We start from the raw sequence: 23,344 nt of genomic DNA on the forward strand, positions 1-23,344 counted from the left end.
TTCTTGCAAACTGAAGGAAACTATTTGTATCTGACATATTTAGCTGCTCTGAGTTTTTCTGCAAGCAAACACTACTGTAGATCTATTCCCAACCTCAGTTCTGTCCCGTGGACATATACTAAAGCTAAAAATAAACAGGAAGAAGTAAACTTCTCTCTGCTGATCTAGCAAAGAAAAAGAAAATCTTCAGCTGACAATTGGGACATTTTATCGGTAGTTGAATGGGATCCCTCTTGGTAATTTCTTCTAACATACCTCTAACTGAGGCTTGTGGGTCAAAAGAAACAACAAGGGGAAAGAGCTACATAGCCAATTCTGTCGGGATGCTTAAAATTAAGTGAAATATTATGCAAAAAGACTCTTGACAGACATGCACCTACATCCTTGAACATTAAAAAACACACAATCGGAGAAAATGTTGCCACAGCATGTAGCACTATGTTACACCCCCCACTTGAAAGCTGGTAATAGATTGTTATCGTGGGTTACTTTTGATAGGTGCAAAAAATCCTGTCTTTTATTACAAGGCAGTTTAAAATTAGTTGGTTATAATTGTATTTGACTCCATTAGCCAACTTCTGCTAGAGAGAAAGAGTTGGCAGCGGGCTCTGAGCACATCACCAAGAGATGAGAACTTGACACTGGTTCTCTCTAAAAACCTGGACAAACATGCTTGTCTGGCTCATTAGTTTTATCTGTATCATGGAGGTATTTTGATTATTAATATTGGTAGGAATGTTTTCAAGGCTACAGAAGTGTTGTGCTGTGACTTGCCCAGCGTTATCCTAGATACCCTGGAACCTGCCTAACACATTACAGGCAGCTATTTACCCAGTGCTAAAGTGCTATAGCATATATTTAATTAACTTAATCTTCAAAAACCTCTCTCACTGCAGTCACTTTTCTAACCACATAAATAAGAGATTCCCAACAGAATTGCTAACTGTTACAACATGGTCATTTATAACACCACACAGTGAACAAAAGCCTTTTTGGGGGAGGGTGAGTGGGAAATGCAAGATATTCCAACATCACAACTGCAGCAACCAAACACTTCAGCAAAACTTAATGAAAACTTTTCTATGCAAACCATAAATAGAGATCCAGGAGGAACTAGTTCAATCTAAAGTTTCCATTTTGAAAGTATTTTAAAATACCCAAATTCAAATTGTATGATTTTTTCAACTGGTTTAAATTTTGAACAGCTTATTTTTTTTTCTACTCTATTCAGCACAAGCTTTCTGCAGACCTTCAATAGAAATTTTCAGCAGATCTAATAACCACAAGAGCTGATGAGCTGTTCTAGTTAACATACAATCACAGAAAGGTTTGGGTTGGAAGGGACCTTGAAGATCATCTCATTCTGACCCCTCTGTCATAGGCAGGGATGCCACCCACTAGATCAGGTTGCTCAGGGTCCCACCCAACCTGGCCTCGAACTCTTCCCAGGATGGGGCACCAGAACAGTATCTGACTTTACCAAAAAACCAAATAAGAAGACTATATACTCTATTTGCAATTAATAAATCCTAGAGAAAGAGGTTAGGAGACCTTTTTTCCTTTTTGCTCTTACACAAGGTGCTTTCCTGCCATACCCAGAAATCAGTATTTTAATATCTGTGCTAGGATACCATGCTTGCTTTGATTTGGTTGGTTTGGGCTTTTGTTATTAAAAATTCATGCTTCATTGCTGGAAATGGCAACTGTATTCTATTTGCAAAATTAACTGCGATCAGAGCTGACAGCAGCAAAAGCAGGCCATCTCACCAGCTTGACAAGAGCTTTTTTTATTCTTCCTTTGGCCCACTTCACATTTGACAAGTAACAAGACATCTGTAACACAGTAACAAATGCTCCAATTTATTCACCCAACCTAAACATGTGGACTGCAGTGGCTGCCTCTTTGCCAGAAAAGGCCATGCTATTCCTTTCCCATTTGTCTGTCTGCTAATTAGGCTAGAACAACGACCTATTGTAGGACTCATCCCCCAGTTTTATGTATATGCATGAGCATGCACCTGCATGTACAGACTCAGTCTCATTACAAACAACTCTGGAAATCTCTATACTTGTGGGGAGAAAATCAGATACACTGTAAAAACAGGAAAGATTTTAGCTCTGCTCCAAAGAACAAAATGGTAAGTGCTTTTTGAAGCGAGTGAGTTAGAAATACTTTGACTGCAGGCAACTCCTTTACAAGCTGTTTGAGCACAGCTACCTCAGCACTCTTGATAAACTAAAAAGATTTATCAAAAAAGCAAGGGATCTTGTTGGTTGCTGCCGTACAGTGAATTACCTGGCAAAGTTTCAGTGTATGGCAAAAGGGGGCCAGAGTACAGTTCTGGGAGAAAACATGGAGTGTATGAAAATTGGTTACATTGCCATGCTGTTTAATAACCTTTCCAATATTCAAAACATCTACAACATCTTGCACAAGGGTTTAACTTTAGTCACTCTTCACACCAAAAGAAAAATGATGTAATGAAACCGACAGATTTAAATCAGCAAAACTCTGTAAAACCCCCTTTGTGTTCCTCAACCTCCCCCAGAAAACAGTAATATTTAAGGAGTTGAAACAAACTTTAGCAGTACCTAGAAATACATGGAAATTTTTTTATACTTTCTCCTTGGTTACCTTACTAGAGCCAGTTGCAACACGAACAGCACTATGCATTCCAGTTCAGGCCTTTATTTATCTTCCAGTCTGAGAGGAAGACACCACTGCTGCTTCTGACTGTGTGACAGTGGTGGGCTGTGAAAGGCTGGCCATGTACTCTCCAACTGGACACTGCACATGCAATTTAAAACCAAGGACGGTGCAGTGGGAGTGTGCAACCAGCAAAATAGAAACAGGAAAGGTTTCTTTGCAAGAATGTTTTGAGTGGCCACATTCAGGCAGGACTTGATTTAATTGAAAGGTAAGTAGGCATAAGGAAAACTAACAATTGTGACAAAGAAAGGAAATACCAGAGCACTTACGTAACTCATAAATTACATCATATCTGTCTGCATGTTACAGTGAAAAGCTATTGTCTACTGTTTCTTCCATTATCACAGTAGCAGACTTCTAAGCTTCCCTGAACCAGAAAAAACACCTACAAATCAGAGTTTTGACACATTCACACAGCCACCAAAATGAAATCCCACAAATGGAATATTAGTTAAACTGCACAGCTGATAAGATCATTAGCACAAAGCAGCTGACTAGGACAAAAGTAATGCTTCTTCCAGAAAAAGCTGTTGCAACACAGAAAACACAGTTACCCTGTTCTAGTTTAGGATGGAGCTTCTGTGAGACACGTTCAGTGTGTACATACCCAGTATTACACTTGTGAGCACACAGCTTTGCAAAGTTACTACTGACAGAGGAGAAGAAAACTCTTAGGAAGATTTACTCAAAACAATCACAACTGCACTGGCAGTAACCAGAACCAAAGGTCAGCACAGCCATCTGGCTACTGCTTTACCAAGCAAAGAAGCTGCCCTTACACACAGGTTTCATCCAAAGACCTCGAAGCACTTGAACAACTAAGTCTTACCCTGCCCTTGGGTCTGTCTATGCTCTGTGTGCTTTAAAGGGAGAGGAGAGGAGAGGAGAGGAGAGAGGAGAGAGGAGAGAGGAGAGAGGAGAGAGGAGAGAGGAGAGAGGAGAGAGGAGAGAGGAGAGAGGAGAGAGGAGAGAGGAGAGTTGGAAATGTTAAGCGGTAAATCTGACTGTTCCCTTATGGATATCATACTCCCAGCTTCTACTCTTTATTAAGGAAAAAAATTAACATCCCTTTGCATGGAATTCTTAATAACAGTTCATTGCAAGCCATAGGAAAAAGGATGGGCCAAGAAAAAGTCTGTCAGAAATCCCTACTGCTGGAAAAAGGGTGGGCTTTGGATTGTGGTGTTCCCTTGCAAAGCACAGTTTTAAAGTTTACATGTACCTACTCTCTGCTGGAGACACAATTCCACTGAGTAAGGAGTCACTGACTTTAGAACTGACATCCATTTTACCACGTGCTTTCTGTTAAAGAGAGTTTTGGTACTAACACCTCAAATGCGCAGAGACAAGAATCAAAAATTCATTACAACTCAACAAGATACATAATTTATATATATAAAAAAATGAACAGAAATACAGTAGGTTTTCTACAATCCCACTTCTGTTGACTTCTAATTGCAGATGGTTCCTATTCAGCAAGAGACCTTGAACATATTAAGTTTCTCTGCACTGTTGTCATCCTTTACACAAACAGAAATAAATACTTTACACCCCACAAACCCTCTCTGAGGCTGAAAACTGTATAATGCTTTGAAATTAAAGCATTATTTATTATGTGCCAAGTCTGATGGAGCCCCAGAAAATTCAATTCTGAGATGACACAATCAAGAAAAAACCAAAACAGCAAAAGAAAATGAAACAAAGAAGATACCAACAGCTGCAAATTAGGGTTTGTGAATCTAGGGAGAGTCTCAACCTCACTGTTGCTACATTGACGCAGTAAAACAGAGCTCAGCCACCCAATGCTGGAAGAGGCAGCCAAGCTACAGCAGCTTAGGTAGTTATCACTGTGTCTTGGTGATGCTGCCTGTGTTTGCTCCCAGCACACAGTGAATGCAAGATAACAAAGTTTACACGTAAACCTTTTCAGTGCAGACCCAGGGTGTGGTTCTTTTGCAGCATAAAACCAGATTCAATCCAGACATTCAACAGTGCTGAAAAGGGAGAGTGGTGCTATTTCCTTTATACATACACACACCAAAAAAAAAAACAAAACCAAAAACCCCACCCAAAAAAAGGAAACAAAAATCTCTAACCACAAAAATAAGCTCTAACTAGACAGTGTTTCAGAGTCCTGGAAAGTAGTCATCAATTTGAAACATGCACCAACAAAGCTTGAAAAGAAAGTTTCATTCACCATAGCACAGGAAAACCACCGACAACAGAACTAGATGATGGTGGCAGACCTTCAAGAATGCTCCTCACTCCCTCCAGGTTTGTTCCTTATGGCATGTTTTTAATGGCTTTTATCCAATGAAATTATAAATAAGGCCATTTCCATATGAGGCTATTTAATTTTGTCACTAGACAAAGTAGACCCCATTTATAAGCATGAAACTTGCTATGAACAGAAAATAATACAGTCTTTTCATAGAAATCAAATAAAATCATCAACACAACTAAATAAATAAAATTCAATAAAGCAAAAGGGAAATAAATAAAATAAATAAAGCAAAGGGAAAACAGACTCAAACAAGATCTACACATGAATGAAAGGGAAAAAAACCACTCATGAAATTTTTGTGAAATGGAGTAGAACAAGAAGAGGGAGCCTCTAGATTTCCCAGACTCTCAGGTACCCATTACTGGACAGTTTCTACTTACGAACTTGCAGTTTCAACAAGTCCTCGATAAGCAAAGGAAGTACAATGCACCTTTGGGAGTGCAATAGGGAGAGAGGGAGTGAAGAAAAAGTCCTTCAGCTTCTGGATAATATCTCCCTATGGTAGTCAAACTCCAGGCACAGGACAGAAGACACCTAAGAAATCAAAGCATCTTGCAACCAAAAGACCATGGTATTCCACAGTTGCATTTCAATCACAGAGCTGTCAACAGGGAGAGACAGGTATCCAGTCAGCTGTCAAAGTTCTAGGAAATAAGGCAAAACACAGTTTTCTTTTATTTTTTTATCTCCTGACAAACAGATTAGGACATGAGGGCTGCTTCCCAATACAGCTCCAAATCACTTCTAGAATATTATCAGAGTTTATCTATTGATACACCAGGTTTCTCTTCCAGCATCTTCCAAGTGCTAGAAGACTGCAGACAGTTATTCACACAATGCCAGCAGAAACTTTATCAGGTACTTGAATGAATTGATTCTACAGCAGTTATCCCAAATAACAAATATCTCCCTGACCCTTCTCTTTCTCAAAAAGGCTGATCTCCAATTAGTGGTTGATCGACTTAATGAGAAAGTCTGGATTAATCCATACTGTTCCTCTTTATTTATGAGGAAGACATGCTAGCGAAGAAGCCTTTCCAGGTGGCTAAATGGTATGGGGTAAGTACTTCACAATGAAGGAAGGTATTTGTCTGCCTGATTGTCTTGCTTGGAGGCTTAGTTGCTGTAATCAGCTCATGATTGCTCACCAAGGAACCAGAGACAAAACATTTAAAATGTATGATGTGCACCAAGAAATACACAGGAGATGAGAGGAAAGTGCCTTAGCATTTCTTCCTTCAATAATCTCCTATCTCCTGCATATAAAAAAAACCACTATATGCCCTGCAGTATTAGCCAGCAGGTTCCAAAACCACTGTTTTTTATTTTGCAATGTGCAGAATGGCAAGGAGAAATAAGACACTGGGGATAGTAGCCAACCCTGATCAACTGCTTCAGCAACAGGATCAAGGATAGATAAGGGAAGCTGACTCTTCAAACACCTGAAGCAAGCACTTTCTTCTCCAGTTATAAAAACGTGGGGGCTTTTTTCTGGTTTTCATTTGGGAAAACAGAATTTCCTCATTTATTTGAGAAACTGCAGCTGTCACACCTTCCTGGCAGAAACCCTACAACTTCTGTCACCACACAAGACTAACTCACAGCCAAACTCTCCTATTTTCAAGCAAAGAACAGTTGTCTTCAACTGGAGAAATGCCTCTGGTGAGTTGAGGTCAACGTGCCACATCTCAAATGGCCACTTACATTCTGACATAGCTGGGACAATATTATTGCAAAAAGCAGCTGGCTAGTTACAACATTTAGACTGAGACAAAAGAAACTATAAGGAGCCAGATTTCTGGGAAGTACCTATCAACTGAGCTACATTTGAGGAGAAAGAACAGAAGAGGGAAGAAATTCTCCTTGTTATCACTTTAAAACAACCAAACTCCCTCTACTGAATAAATAAAAGGCTCTAAAAATGAGTAACTTTTTTAGTTTGAGTCATGTTATGCTTAAAGCTCAATATACAGCAGCAGTTCTCATGCTGGCTTTAAGGAACACTCATGCTGATGCACAGCAAGAGTTTAATTTCCACATCTCAAGCAGTGTAAACCCTCCTTTCTGTAAGTGTAGATTTGCTGTGGTAAAGAAGCCACCAAGATAATTGTGAATTCAAGTACCTGTCTCACTGTCAAACCTGCCAGCTACCTCAGCATTAAGGCAAGTCACTAGCAGGAGTCGATGCAATCTTGGATATTTATCCTCAACATATTTTTTGCACAGCCTTAGGAAGAGACCCCTTCTAGGGGCAATCCATTACCAAGCATGGCACAGATAGCATCAGCTCACAAATCTGTCCACAGTACATGGGCATTTGCTTTTTCTGAGTTCAGTAATAATACCAGGGTAAGCAGCAGCTAAAGTACCATTACAATATGGTTGCTTTTGCAGCCAAATTCTTTGTCTTCTGCTATGGCAGAGGATCATTTATGTTTTTATAGCCCTTCCTGGAGACAGTTTTGCTCAGTCTACTTAGAATCATAGAATATCTCAAATTGTAAAGGACTACTGAGGCCAACTCACTGTTCTTTGCAGGACCACCTAAAACTAAACCCTATGACCAAGAACAGTGTCCAGACACCCCCTGGCTTAGATCTGTACTGAGCCAATGCCTAGTGTATTAAAGGAACCTACTTTAGTTGGTACTGCCCTTACTTCCAGGCATCCCTCCTTTGTGCAAGCTTTAAAACATCAGAAGCATTTCTCCAAAACTATGGCAAACTTGGATGTCACATTTGTCATGTACTCCTTGCATGGCATGCAAATACATCTATACCTCAACCAACCTTATGCCTTTTTACCAAGAGGTCTCTCACATTGCTTTCAAACACAAGAAAGGGAACAGAATCATGACCTTTCCCAACACAAATGGAAAGACAATAAATCAGAGTAAAATTAAATCTCCAAGAGATTCCAGTGTCACAGAAAGGCTTGGCTTGTTTTGGTTTGTGTTTCTATGTGGAAGCAAGTAAAAAAAGGTTCCTCTTAATAGAGACCTAAATTTGGTTAGAGAGGAATTTAGCTATGTAAAATGGATCAAGAGTTAATGATACCCAGGCCATATGAAATTGCTGCAATGAATTTGCATAATGAGTAAAGTAAAATTCTGTAGCATTTACTGAAATATTTTATCTATATACTGCAGCAAGCACTACACATTTAATGAGAAGCAAAACAAAATCCTGAAAAATATTTATTTTAAAACTAGGGGTACCCAGGTTCCAGAAGCTGCATGGATCTGGACTAGTTCTGACATTGTGTAGCTCTGTGTCCTTGCTGAAGTTAAAAATATAGAATAAAAAAGAACATTAGCTGAAGTCCCAGTTTATCCTACTTATTACAGCTGCACAGCCATAGAGCCAAGCTAGTAGAGACTTGGGAGAGCAAGGTACTGAATATTAAAAATATTTTGCAGGCATCAGCCCTGGATAATAGGTTCTAAAATGCTATCCAATTAATTTTAGTTCATATACAATTGACTAACTTGATACTGTGATAACAGAAAATTATGTGCAATGACAGTAAGAACCTTTGGGAAGGCAACACGGACAGGCAGAGGGAATTTAGGAAGTCAGAGCGACTGCTTACAGGAAATATATCCACTTAGAAAAAAGATGAGGCTTTTAACATTCCTTTAGAAGGCCTGCAATGATAGCTGTATGCCAGCAACACTGCATGCAGCAGAAAGAAATTATATATGCTCCAGAAACATAAGAGAAACATGTTGCTGAATGCTGTTTACAAAAACCAGCTCAGTCTTGGAAGGATGTAGACACATAGCTGCTGTACAAGAGCCTGGGATCAGGGTTTAATCACAGTTAGCTGGCAAGAGACACAAAAAACATCTAGAGGTGCCTGAATGTGATTAAACTGAACCACATGGTCAAGTCACAGAAGGAAGGAAAAAGCAGGGAGAGTCATCCAATATTTTGAGACTGCAGCTTTGCCCAGCAAAGCAAAACAAACCTGCTCCACGAAAGCAGAACAGGGTGCAAAGATCAGGCTCCATTTCATCTGGAAACATTCACTTCAAGTGGTACAAATTATACCAAAGGTGCACCAGAGCTGGAGTGAGAAACAGATAATTCATGTCATTCACTGCACACTGTGGAAAGCAAGAAGAATGAGGAAGGTGAATCTGCTCATAAGAGGTGACAGGTATCACTTGAAGACTCTACTCTGCAAGGTAAAAATTGGAGACGAGACATAGCCATTAATACATCTGTCTTTCTCAAAACACTTCAATCTACTACTGGCCCAACAACAGAACTCACTAAATCCTAGGACAGGAACCCCAGGACAGAAGGAGAAGGAACAGCTTCTTGAAAGGAGACATTGCGCATGAACAGAAGATTCGTGAATCAAAATAATTCTGTTCATAAAGAAAGTAAATGTGAACCTTAAACAATGAAAGAAAGAAAAACTTCAGGATAGTCCTAAATCAGCAAAATTACTATAAGAAGGTCCCCAAGCCTGTGAAACTTCCACCCTTTTGCTCTGCTTTCAGCTGGCCTATTTGCTGGTATAATTATACATCCCTTCTAAGTGACTGCAACCAAAGTTTGGTTCCTTTCTCAAATATTCACGCAATTCCTCAAGTTAGCTTAGGAAAGGCTTTCAAACAAACAAACAAAACAAACAAAAAACCCAAACAAAACACAAATCAAGAAAACTACCTGGTCTAAGAATTGAAGATCCATTTAGAGACATGAAATTTCACTAGTCAGTTATTCTTCAAAGTTACATACAAGGTGTTACCAGTTACTACTGAGTAGGCCACTCTCCACAGGCACAATTAGAATCATCAGACTCTGATGGGCTTTACAAACTGTGACTTCATTACCTTCTGTGCCAGCAAGATTAGGTTCAGATATCTCCCTAAAATAATGTATTTGACACATGCAACAAGACACCAGTGGTCCAGTGCAACCTCCTAAGTAATTTCAAAGACCAGAGCTTGAATGTTCACTTCGTTAAGAGTACATGGTCAGGAGCAGCTGACTTACTTTCCAAACTTATAACCCCTTTGCTTGTTGATATGGGAACTTCAAGGAAGTGCAGAACATTTTCAAGCCAATAGAGGAAAACAGACTTAGCACCATGGGTCTGCAAAACAATACATTTACCTTCACAAAACAAGTACACATTCCCAGAGAAGAACATATACTTGATGCCAGTTGCTATCCATCTATCTGATATCCATTATTAGTGATGGATATTTACTGTAAAGCTAATTTTTTTTTTTATTCAGGGCAAGTCTTTAGAATCAGAGAGAAAGCAAGAATGAATCAACACCAAAAGCTAAAACTACAGGAAAACGAGCTATTGTTTTTAAACAGGCACAATACTTAGGGTTCCAGCATATCAACAGTTAGTTTAGTCGAAGTATAAAATTCCAGAGTTTCATTACACACAGATGTAACTCAGCAAGGCAAATACTGGCACAGCCTGTCCTTGAATTCATATTTTTTGTTAATTACCTAGGCCCTTTACCACTTGTAAAGAGCTATGGAGTGCTCTCACCCGGACATTACCAATGTATGTATTCTTCAATATTCAAGAGAGCTGAAATCACCTAAGAGCCCCACGGCTTTTCTGCTCAAGAATTCTTTCCAACAGATATATACAGTAACATTATACAGTTATATTTGCACCAGTAAACTCCCCATGTGGACAGGGATTTTGAGAACAGAATGCTTTTTACTTCTGCAGATAAACCCGCAGCAGCTTTTGTGTAATTCATTTAACAGCCTGAAGGCAAAGAAGTTCATATGCCCAAGTCACTCTGTACTTTTGCACCTCTGCCCAAGCCAACAGGGAACAAAATGAAGAGGTGGTCAACACCCTTGGATCCCGCTACAACATCACTACAAAGGGCTCGTGTGGAGAACAAAAAGTCAGTTCCTTGCAACCAAGGAGTTAATAGTAAGATGGGAAAGAGAAGCACATGGATGTTGGCATAAGGCAGACAGGGCAACAAAAGATGTGGAGCTTGGGAAAGAAATAATCCATAAAACTGAACCAAAAAGCCACATTCTTATGCAAAACCAGATTTCCTGTTCTCATCCCACTTTTCTGCCCTCCTTTGACAGAAAACCCTTGGCAGATTGTCTGGCCTGACAATGGAAAGGTGAAAGCACAGTATAAGCAGTTGCTCCTGCTTGTGCTATCTGCCAAAATGCCAAAAGCAGGCTGACCTTCATTCCCACTGGCAGAAACATGAGGTCAATATGAACGTCTAAAAAGGTTGTCCTGAGCATTCAGAGAGGTTTTTTTTAAAGCTGTGAAAGGGAAGCTTTCCAAAGCTGGAAGGAGGAAAGGGAAAAGTCTCTCAGCAGCTGCAAAACTACCTTATAAGCCTTTCAATTACAGCAGGATGAGCTAATAAAGCCGGCCCTTAAACCCTGGAGATTCAGTGTTTAAATTGTGCTTCTAGTTCATAAATGAAAGGCATCCCTTATGCTTGCTCTAGTACCCAGAGGAATCAAGCCACATCAGAAAATGATTATACTATTTGACTAGCCTCGAAAATGCACTGGAGATAGGCAGCAGAGTCAGCAGAACACTCTCCAAATCCTTGCTTCCTAGTGCTCTACCACAGTGTTAGCTGCCTGCTTTTGTAAGATGCGTCTTTAAAAGAGACTTCCCAGTCAATGGAAAAAACCGAGCTTTCAAAGGACACCACAAGGTTCATTCAACCTGTGGATACAAAATATGCACCTAGTTACGCTTTCTAATTACAGCATATACTCTAGCTGTTATTCCCTCAACAGCTTTTTATTGGTGATACACAACCCTCTCCTACTGCTCAGGGACACGGACAACTCACCTAGAACAGTATTTTCTCAGTTATCTCAACAACTCAGCCACCACTACTTTATCCTTGACCTCTTCTGCACAATGAATGGGAGGGAGCAGAAGTTTGGCCACTGTCCAAACGGAAAGATGTCCTACATTGAGTTACTTTTAATAAAATCCTTCAGCAATGGGTTCCACATACTACTTCATTCCTACAGGGAACTGGCAACACTAAATACAGACAAAATTCTCCGATTTCTACTACAATGGATTACTTTAGTTCATAAAAATCACCCTCTTTGGTAGCTTGATGGGAGGTTTAGATGCAAAATGACATTTCAGAGTATCAGGCAGCTCCTCTCCACTCACTCCTTCAAGGATCAGCTCTGAAGCAGTGAACCCAAATGACACCAACACTGTGACTGTAGAGAAAAGCCAAGTTCCTACCTGCTTTGCACGTCCTGCCATCGTCTTCCAGCTGCACACCAGTGGGACAGGCACAGCTGTAGAAGGGGTCCCTTGGAGACAGCAGGCACAGATGGGAGCAACCACCATTGTTTTCTTCACATGGAGTGTGAACTTCAAGAAACAAAAGAGATTTATTCTAATTTTTCTAGAAGCCCTAAAGCCCTGTTTTCTCCATGAGGAAGAAATTATAGTTCCCAAATGACTGGCATAAGCTTTAGTGCTAAAAGACAGAGGAATCACAATATAAAATGCTTGATTCCCCCCCCTCCCCAGTATCTAACTCCAGGGGCACCTAAATTGAGATGTACGCAACTGATGGGACAACCAGTTCTATGAAAGAAAAGAAAACATAACAATTTGTACAATTCCTCCATTACAGTAGTGTTGCATGTACAGGACAGGGATGGACATAGGACAACTGAACACTCCTTTCTCCTTTAGATGGGAAAAAAATGGCAGCAAGACATAAAACCGTATTAATAAGTAATTATGGATAAATATTGCCACTTATAAAAAATATTTGCAACTTTTGCAAGATTTCTGCAAAACTATAGTTTGAATCATCACCTGAACTACTTTCATATGAAAGCACAAAATGTCTGGCTAATTTGACATATTACTTCCACTGACACTCACAGAGCAAAAAAAAATGGTGAGGAAGGAATCCAAGCCTGATCTTAATGAAGTCAATGGCATCTGAGCTATTTTCAGCATATGCTCTTTCCCTATGTGCTGTATTTTCTTTGTGACTGACTCAGAAATACTATGACCCAAGGCTGGGACATTCCTGGAGCTAAAAGCAATGACAGGAATTCAGCACAGACAAACTCTTATCTGGAGCTGTGAGATAGACCAGGGTGCTGTGCATATCCAGCAACCTCAGTGAAAACTTGCACATGTTCCATCCCCAAGATGATCTCCAAACTCCTGTTGCTTACTTTCAGGCCTGTTTACTCACCTCTTATAAACTTCATTGGAATAACAAATGTTATCTTTAGGGAAGCAGATTTTACAGTTGGCATAAATAAAGAAGCCAGTCCAAACAGCAAGAGTACTTCCTCTAGACACGAGTTGATTCTTCCCAGAGCTACTCAATTACATACATTTCTACAACATTGCTTTTAAGTCCCATTCTCACAATCCTAAAAAACCCCAAGACCTAGACCAACTGCCACATGATATCACATGCACATACAAAATATATGCAGCTCTATGCGATTCTGAATACTCTACATGTGCCTTCCTTTGACGCAGCACCATAGGATATAAAGAAAAATAGAGGCACATGTGTGTTCATATAAAAGCTCAAAACTAAATCCCTTCCATACTAAGATATTCACAAACGATTTGATACGTATTGAAGATAACCATGATCAAGTCTGGACTGCAAAAACTGCACTTACAAGTACAACATGAACATTATATATTTCATGGCAATTCTACTTATTTTAAAAAAGGTTATCATAAGCATTTCTTACAGTTGTCTTTAAAGTAATGGCATTAAAAAGATGTCAGGTGAGTTGGTACCGTTCTTGTTCAAATATTCCAAACCAAAAGAATTCACTGAAGTACCGCACTGGATTTTGGATTTTGCTACCAAATGGGACAGTGAGTGAGCTTACACCAATTCAGGCAGGAATATTCAAAAGAAGGTACAGGATTCGAGCACTTCTACCTTTAGCAACCAATCCCTTGACAAGCATGCAAAACCTTGAAACTGCACACAACTCATTTTTCTGACTAAGGTTTTCCCTGACAGATAAGTAGCAGTCATGCAGAGGGTTTGAGGGAAAGCAGGACATACAGTACGGCTGCCGGTCCGGACTCAGGACCTGGATGTCCATGGGCGAGTACAGGGCAGACAAGATCTCTCTCCTTTTCTCTCCCGTCCTTTTGTTACAGGCGTGGATGGAGCGCGTCTGCCAGTCCGTCCAGTACAGAGTGTCCCCAGACAACGTCAGAGCAAAGGGATGAGTAAGGCTACCTTCAACAACTTTTTGCCTTTTTGGGAGAAAGAGTAAGGATTAAAAAGGGATTGCTTCCACTTGTTACCACACATTAAAAAACCTGGCTTTGTAAAAACTCATAGAGGAACTGTCATCTTTCAACAAATTCATGGGACCAAGAGATTCACCTGCTGATAAAAGTGACAGTCAGACTGAAAAAACGTAAAATAAGGTTTTATCCCTTCATAGCATAAGGACACAAATATATTGGGTTTCAGAGCATCAAAGTATCTGATTCGGGCTCTACACTGACCCCTGAAGTTCCTTAACTTCAGGAGCTGTGCAAATACCCAAACACAAGTGACTTTTCAAGGAAACTTAGGTCCAAAGAGTGCTCCTCAGATTAAAGTATTATATGACATCTTTGCCCAGAACTTCAGCTGCACTCATTCTTCTAGCAGAAAAAAGAAGAAATGACCTATGAGTCTCATTAAACAACCCCTCTTAACTTTGTCTGCAGCAGAAACAAGTATTTTTCAGATTAATTTTTAATGTAGAGCAAAGGTCAGTTGTACTTTTCCTAAAACTAAATATTTATAATTAATACAAATCAGAAACATTTCAGGTTTTTTTCAATGACATATAGCCACACTTCCGAGAATTAGCTGAACTGAAAGCCACAAAACACATGACACTTCTAACATGTTTTCACAGGATCCCAAAATTTATACCTGTTGCAATAAATGTATATCATTTCGATTCAGTAGTTTTGAAGATATTTATTAAGTTGGAGGAAAAATGCCTGACAATTCCTCAGTCAAAACACTAGGTACTCGGTTTCCACAAAATTCATGCATTTTAGGTATACACAAAGGTATGCACACACCTTTCAAATCAGCGTTATGACACAGCAAACCATTATTCAAAATTTTTCATCATACAACTTTGAGATAGCTGAAGTCTCAGTGCCATCCTGAAGGAAAAGGAGGAACTTAATTTTCTTATACCTATATTCAATCTGCATTCTTTTTCTTTTCTTTTTTTTTTTTCCACTGAAGATATTCAAGGAAAAACAAAAAACAGTTAAAATTTGGCAGGGAAAGAATTCTCTTTCATTTTGAGCAGCATGGGTACTTATTTGCATTTTCCAGGGTGGGGGGGAATAAGTACCCCCAAAATTTTTGATATATATTCAGACATGGACAAGTTTAAAACAGACTGACACATGCAAATGAGCTGTGGCATATACATGAGAAAACAAAATGATTAATAATCTTTCTCTTCCAGAGATAAAATTGAAACTGTTCTAAAAATTCTGTCTTTCTAATTACCACTACTTCTCTTACCATAAAACACAACAGAATAAGTACAAATACTAATTTCACTTTCTCTTTCCACTCTCACCACTGCTCTTTCTCCTTAACTAATAACAGCAGTGGCTGTGTCCTAATATCATAACAGCTGTTTTCCACTATGTATTGCCCCTATTTCCATCATTCTTAGATATCAAGTCTCCCTTTCTTCTGTAATTACATCCCTTGAAATAGTTCCAGAAAATGTGGTTGCAAATTGAAGCTTGCTAAGAGGCAGATTGCTTCAGTACCATTAATCCACCACACAAAACACAAATTTCCTTTTTATTTGAATTTTGAGATAATCCTGAATGGATTCTGGGATGGGAGGGGCGGAAGCATTTGAAACATCACAGATTTCTTTATTGTCATGTATGAGTGAAACTTGTTTGCTCCATGTTTAAGGAGCAGAAACAACTTCTGAAGTTACCATCTAGTCTGAACTCTTACTGAAGGTCCACCCTGACACCAGAATCTAGGAGTCCCAACTTCACAGACTTCTGTTTCAACACTGATCAGGGGAATGGAAAAGGGAATAAATAAAAAGTTCATTTAAAAGGAATTATGATTAATATCAATCTTCATGGCATTTTATGAATATACTTAACACTTCAGGAGTTATTACGTTGGACAATACCTGAAAGTTCACGTGCAGTTAGACATCAGGAACTTCCAGAATGTACATTGTACAGGAATATTCTGACCTCAAGCATGCATTTACATGCTCTAGCAGCTGAGTAAAATATGCAAGAGTGAGCCAATTTTTTCTTAATGCAAAATACATTATTTTTTCCTAAAACACTGTTTGATTTATGGTTCAACAGAAATCTGTTTGGGAGGTGGGGCATTGATCTATCACAGAGTAATTTGACAGATTGCTGGAATTAGTGTATTCAAAGGCTTGCTCCCTTTCAGGTGGCCCTTCTCTACCTTAAAATGAGCAGAACAGATTTTACTTGCCCATTATAACCTCAAGGTTTACACACACGTGTAAGTAAAGTCTACACAGGTAGTATGTGCATGAAAACTGCAGAAACAACCTGGAAATCTCACCCTGTGCCACTCGTCCCCAGATAAGACAAACACATTCCTGTTGTATTATACGAAAATCTTTCTTTCTGTCTACAAACCTGCAGCCAGACTTTGAGCTGCCACTGCTTTCTGCAAAGGCCTTTTCCCTTGTCAACACTTTGGACTGTCAGTCACTACTTGTCACTTACTACAATGCCCCCATTATCCAGCTCTTACACAGTGCTCTCAAAGGAACTTCAGGGTGTTTTATAAAGCATGTCAATATTGCTATTGGTCTTTTATGACTGTGAAAATCAGGCACAGAGTGCTTCTCAGTAAAAAAACATAAAATTGAAAAACACCATGGAAAATGAGGGGGGTTTTTTGGGAAGGCATATTATTCTATTACACAGAAATGTGTAAAATAGAACTCCTCCAACTTTTCACCAAGGCAAAACACTTTTACTGACACAGGCATTTAAAATGTTATGAAATCATGAAAATGAAAATGTCATTTAAAACTACCTGAAGACCAAAGCCAGACACCAAGGCAGAGATTACTCTGGCAGGACATTTTACTGCATATGATACTCACCCTTCAGGACCAACACAGCCTTCCCATTGAACACTGCACACAATTGAAGATGCAATCCCGAATGCCTGTCTGCCCTGCCTCAAGTGTCACTTCTCCATGTCTACAAAAGCCAAAACTCAACAGCACACTTGGAAAGGAGCCACCAAACAGAATTTCCATACTGCGCTTTCCAGCAAGCTTTAGGAAAATCTGCTTCCTAACTGCCTGTTGTCTGAATCAACCTGAATTTGGTTAATTAATAGGCATGACATAAAGGACATCTTTGGATGGGGCCACAGACAAGTGTCTCTCAATGTGTATTTCCTGTTGGTAAAAAAAATATTAACACTACTGTAAAATCCCAATCACTAGTTAAATGTTATATTGCCTAGGGTCAAAAATAAGCATCTCCAACTATTTTCAAGAAAAGTAAGAGCCTAAAAATGAAAAATCCTGCTGTACAAGAAGGCTGTGAATAGTCTATGTGAAATACTGATACAAATAGTCTTAAAACCAGTTTTATAGTATGTGAGGCTATTTTTCGCAAGGTTGTTAAGAACTGCATTTAAAAAACCCATAAGATATTTGCATTATTCTAGACTACTGGAGAAAAAAAAGCCTCATTTCAAAATGAACACAGAAAGTGAGGAATAACTTACACCTTATTATAGACAAAAGGAAACTTACCTAAAGGAACCATCCAGATTTGCCCTATGAATGAAACTCAGTTTTGCGTCAGCCCAGTAAAGTTTCTGCTCGTCGAGATCTATCGTGAGTCCGTTTGGCCAATAAATATCAGAATCAACAATTATCTTCCGCATGCTGCTGTCCATCCCTGCCCGTTCTATTCGGGGTGTTTCACCCCAGTCAGTCCAGTACATGTATCTGAAAGAGATATACACAAATTAAGCCACAAGACACGCCGGGATAGCAGCTCTTTGCAAAGCCTGTAGTGGTACAAACATACAGCAGTGTACAGACACCAATGTTTACTCCCAAAACTTTAGCATACTTATTAAAGCAAATCAAACCCCAGGCCCACAGGGCACAAAAGAAGTCCTTCATTAAATCATCTCACAAGTTTTGCCTCTGCATAATGTATTTACCATTCTTTTCCAATGCTGGGCAGTATGTGATTGTCATAAGCATTTACAACTGAGTACCATCCTTGTGTGGCCAGTTATTATAGTTAATATCCTAAATCACATTCTGAAGCAACTAATTACCTATCCAAGCAGGCAATGGCCACAGCTTAACATCCTTTTGCAAATCTAGAGAGAAAAAAATGAATAAAATCCAGTGTCCTGAAGTTTGCTTCTGTCAGTAAATAAAGCATGACTCCATGAAGACTTAGAAAGACATTAAATTTTTGGATGTGTTTCCCCATTCTCATCCATGTCCCAGTTTCCCTGTCACTCCACCTATAGGCAATTTAAGTAGCCAGAACAGACATTGACAGCATGCATCAACTGGAAAGGACCAGGTCAAAGTGTGGCAAATCACACAACATTTGCATGAAAAGCTGAGACTGTGCAGTTACAAGAGAAATGGTCTGGTTGGAAGAGGACAGCCAGTCCACAGCTGGTAAACATTGCCCAGCATCACATACCCAGCTTGCAAGTTCCACATGCAAACACAACACAGCCAATTCCTAGCACAGCTGCCCCAGGCCAGTCAGAGAAATGATACTGTTTTCCCAGTGCCTTCACGGCCATTTGGGGCATGGGTCTATATCAGGAAGCCTTTGCCCTGAGTAAGGCCTCAAAGAAAACCAGGTATCTGTGCACTGGACCTATCACCTCCCCAGGTTCCCTGAGCTGTATTAGATCAACAGGAGCATCAGATGGGCATCAGCTGGGCAAGCACACTGAGCTGCATCAAAGCTGAGTCCTCCTAGCACTGGAGCTCCAGAAAAACATGGTAAAGAGACATCTATTCAGTCTTGCACAATGCTTAGCCAGATGTTTCATAACCTGGATTATCCCAGACCCTCAGCTCCCCTGAAGAAGACAGCACTCGCTATGCAATCACAGGAGAAACCACGAAGGAAGTAAACGAGTGTGGACTGTGAAAACACACTTATACACAAAAGCTTCATGCTTTATTTTATGAAAGAGAATGCTGTCCACTTCAGGGATGATGTGGGGACTACATTTGTAATTGCTGTCATGTTTCTCTGCAGGGCAGTCTCCCTTCGCTGCCCAAGATCCTCCTACAAACTGCAGAGGCTCTGTAGCTGCTTTACCTGCAGCTGGAACCATCATTTCAGCCAAGGAGGAACAGGCAACTCTACAGTTATCCGCAGCAAGTGTCCCTCACAACACACTTAACCTTAAAATGCTCTGATCTCCAGGTACATCCTACACCCCAATTTAGGCGGATCTAAAGTGCTGTTCCAGGGGCCTGTGTTCCCAGAGGCAGTTCCAGGGCAGTCACAGCACCTACTTAGACCACTCTGATCATAGCAGCATCTATAATCATGAGCAGTTTACCCCACTGAAGAGGGGAATATAGATAACCATAGAGATAGAGAGAGAGGCAGACAGAAATTGCTCACTTGTATCACAACACACACACACCTGAGTGTGAGGGTAAAACAAGTTTTCTAGTTGAAATAAAAAAGCTTCCATGCAGGTGAGTCTTCAGGTTTCTGAGACAGCTCACATTAGAGTGGCTGAGGCAGAATCATGTCCCCAGATGCCTTCCCAAAGCTTCCTCAGCTCCAGCAACCAGGACAGACTGCTCCTGAAGAAGCAGCAGCAGTAGCTGAGAGCTGCCCCAGTTCACAGGACAACCTATGAATGTAAATTGCCACTCATTTTGGTTTTCCTTAACAAGTCAGGCTGTAATTTGTGGCAACTCAGACTGTGTAGGGAAGCAGCTATTGACAAACAACTAAAGACAGAGAAAAGCAGGCAAAAAAAAAAACCTGCCTGCACAACCAGTTGCTGAATCACACTGTGACACTGATATGGCCAAATACTCATTTTTGGTCAGGTCAAATCAGTTCTTTGATCCAGCTCATCTGCACTAGCTTGCACCACCTGCATCCAACTCTACACAAATAAAGACAGACAAAAGATGAACTGTTGAATGAAGAAAAACATGGCTATTAGAAGTGACTTTGGGCCATATCATGTGGCCATTGAAATGTATAAGTGCAGACTAAAAAGGAGCTTAGACCAAAATGAAAAATCCCATTTAAGTTACCTAAAAGAAAAAACAATGGAGACAAAACCAGCTAAGTCCTATTAAACCTTTAAAGCAGGTTAAAAGGATGAACAAACATCCCCTAAAATATCATGGAACAAAATTCCTCTCCTCAAGCCTCCCATTAAAATTGCAGCCTGCACTGAAGCTCAATGCATTCAGATGAAGGGGAAAAAAATATAAATTTGTAAACCAAAGGGCCCTCATGGCTTTTCTATGATATTAAAGGAGCTCCAGGTAAAGAGCCCTTTTCCCAAAAAATACTGTTGTTTAATTTCATAGGTGATGTGTATTTACTCGTGGCCTCACAGAGACTTCTGTACAAAAGTAGTACTTTCAAATTCACACACAAATTTGTCACAGGAAAATTACATCTCTACATTTCAGCTCATTACCAGGCACTAAGCTCAATATTATTCAAAGGTTTAACACTGCTTGGTATTAGCAAAGTAACTGCACCAAAAATGAAGGGTTAGCAGGATGAAGATGCACTTAGACAACATGGAGAACACTCTAAATGCAGCAGCCTTCTTTCAAAGCACTTCTCTCTCAGCTGGACTTTTTTAAAGCAACATACCCTGCCACTACCTTGTCCTGACTACAGGGTGTCTCTGCCACCTTGCAAGTATCATAAAGCTGATCTTCTCGGTGAACTTTTCAGAGTGTACTGAGTCTCTGCATTAATCAAACACCTAAAGAGGTAAAAGTTTCCTTCCCCCTGTGTGCTCCACAGAATCCCCGTGGTCCACCATGGGAGTGCATGCCAAGCCATGGAAAGGCAAATACAATTTTTGCCCCCATTTAACCCCCTCTCCTTTCCAAAGAGGTTTCCATCCTTTCATCAGGCAGCAGGTGCTGAATTGCCACGAATTCTAGGAAATTTGCTCTGGTTTGGGGATCTCTCAGCACATCAAGACTGTGAATGGGGAGTCTGGAAATCAATGTACGAAGAGATCAGCTGCTCCTGCAGCAGGACTGCTCTTCTCTGGTCTAAGTGAGCCCATTTAAAACCATACCACTGCCAAATGCAGCACTTCTTCTCTGGTGCCCACCCTTGGTGCTGATGTTAGCATTCTACAAGGAAACAAAATTAAAAAACCCAAAACCTTTCAGTTACCTTAGCAAATGATTTGCCTGAGCAATGTTCCCCCACCAGTGGTGCTTAAACAGAGGAGGCAAATACAGGCAGCAACCAGCCAGCTGAAGCTGCCTGTGAAACTTGCCCAGAGAAAGAGGCATTTCTCATCAACTCCCCCTAGGCAAGTCTCAGTCTCTCACCTTTGACTCTGCAATTAGCTAGGGCAGTCCTTCTCATCCCTCTTCTTCCACCCTTCTCTAGCCTAACATCTAGGCTCTTTTGACATTTTTTTGGCAGCACAAGGCACAACACAGCACTGGACATGAGATTGTAACAGGTCATAAAATGTCATGTTTTAACTGCAATGCCTGAGAGGGATTTTCAAGAATGCATAGTGTCAAGTCTTCCTGGTTTTTTTGCCCTCTTCTGAGTGACAAAGCTAGCTCAAACCAAGTTAAAAATACAGTGTCCTGGCTGAAACACAGAGTCACCTGAAGACAGAAATTTTTTTGCACAAGTTATAAATCCTAGAGAAAAGAAACATCCGTGGTTATTATGGAAAGAATGGCACAAGCTTAGCTAAACCAGCACTGCAAACTTAACTGGAACAGTAACAAGAGAAAATTTTGGGGCAAGGGGAAAGCTTCCTTGATATGATTTGTGATGAAGAGAAAAACAAAGGCTAACTACCCATGAAATAACCCATAGATCTTGTTAAAAATACTAGTCTCCTGTCAAAATTCCTGAAATCTGCTTGCACTAGCTGGTTCACCAGAGAAAGAGCAGTACAGGAAAAAACAGTGGAGAAATTAAAGATTTTAATAATGTCCTGACGTCACCATTATGCTTCACGGCTTGCATCTTCCAAATGCCTCCAGTATACAGGATCAATTCTTACACAAAAAACAGACACTCTTGATTGGAGCTTTAAGGACAGGGGGAGAACATGGCAAAAAACTCCAAGTGGCTTCTCAGAGGAAGAAATCAGTCTGCATGTCTTAACAGTTTATATGAAGGAACTGATTTGATTAATCCTGATTTAAATTAACTGTAATTCAGAGCCTGGAGTGATAACTGACATATCATTTCTGTAGATGGAAATAAAAAAGGCCTCTCCTAAATTTATTTTTTAAAGAATGCTCAAGAGTCCACATCTCTTATTGGCCTCAACAAAAAAAATAAGCACTTTCAAACAGTCAAGACATCACCAGTGTTTCTGGGACAAATGACAGTTCAGGACTGGCCTTTTTGTTTTTCAAATAGAACCTATTTTGCTGCTGCCCAACACATTAACAATCCCTATCATTTCCATTTCACCATTTAAAAAAAGAATGGGTATTTAGCCCAGATAACATTTCAGAAAAATAAGTAGACTAAGCAAAGAATCTCAGGCTGGTACTACCTGTGCTATTATGCCTCCCAGTTTTTGAAGCCCGTTGAAATGATGCACATTGAATGATAATGAAGATCCTAAGGCAAGCATTTGGGTAGTTGTTTGGTTGATTTTGTTGTTGGTGGTGGTGTTTTTAAATGTAAATTACAGAGTTTAAAATATCCCTGAGCCAGGGCACACCATAAGAATTGTAAGAAACTAAAAATATCAAAACCAGTATCTTTGTACACCTTAGATCAATCACATTTCAGGACTGAGATCTGGTATCTGAGGAGTTTTATATCCTGCTTGCACTGCAATAGGTCAATAAAAGTCTAACAGCACTGAGGCTGTAAAAGAAAATGAAAACATGACTTCCTAAAGAGCTAATGAAAGAAAAAAAAAAAGCCCTTGTGAGCAAAATTCATTGCTAAGCAGCTATCACAAATCAACACTCTTTAAAATAATGTAACCAAGCAGCACTACAGAAGCTCAGAACAAAAAGCAGACCTTGGACAAACTTGTGGGTGACTTGATT

The 23,344-nt window shown here is 39.9% G+C and overlaps 1 protein-coding gene across 1 annotated transcript in view; it reads right to left on the bottom strand.

Annotated features, from left to right (window-relative positions):
* LRP5 (LDL receptor related protein 5) overlaps positions 1-23,344 on the bottom strand; it is a 141,974-nt gene that overhangs the window by 76,561 nt on the left and 42,069 nt on the right. The window contains exons 3-5 of the mRNA XM_048307064.1: positions 17,834-18,031; positions 14,068-14,264; positions 12,243-12,374 (exon numbers count right to left, since the gene is read on the bottom strand). Of these exons, the coding sequence (XP_048163021.1) occupies positions 12,243-12,374; positions 14,068-14,264; positions 17,834-18,031 (527 nt within the window). The remainder of the gene's footprint in view (positions 1-12,242; positions 12,375-14,067; positions 14,265-17,833; positions 18,032-23,344) is intronic.

This window comes from Corvus hawaiiensis, chromosome 6, assembly GCF_020740725.1.
Source record: "Corvus hawaiiensis isolate bCorHaw1 chromosome 6, bCorHaw1.pri.cur, whole genome shotgun sequence".
In the NCBI taxonomy this organism is placed as follows: domain Eukaryota; kingdom Metazoa; phylum Chordata; class Aves; order Passeriformes; family Corvidae; genus Corvus; species Corvus hawaiiensis.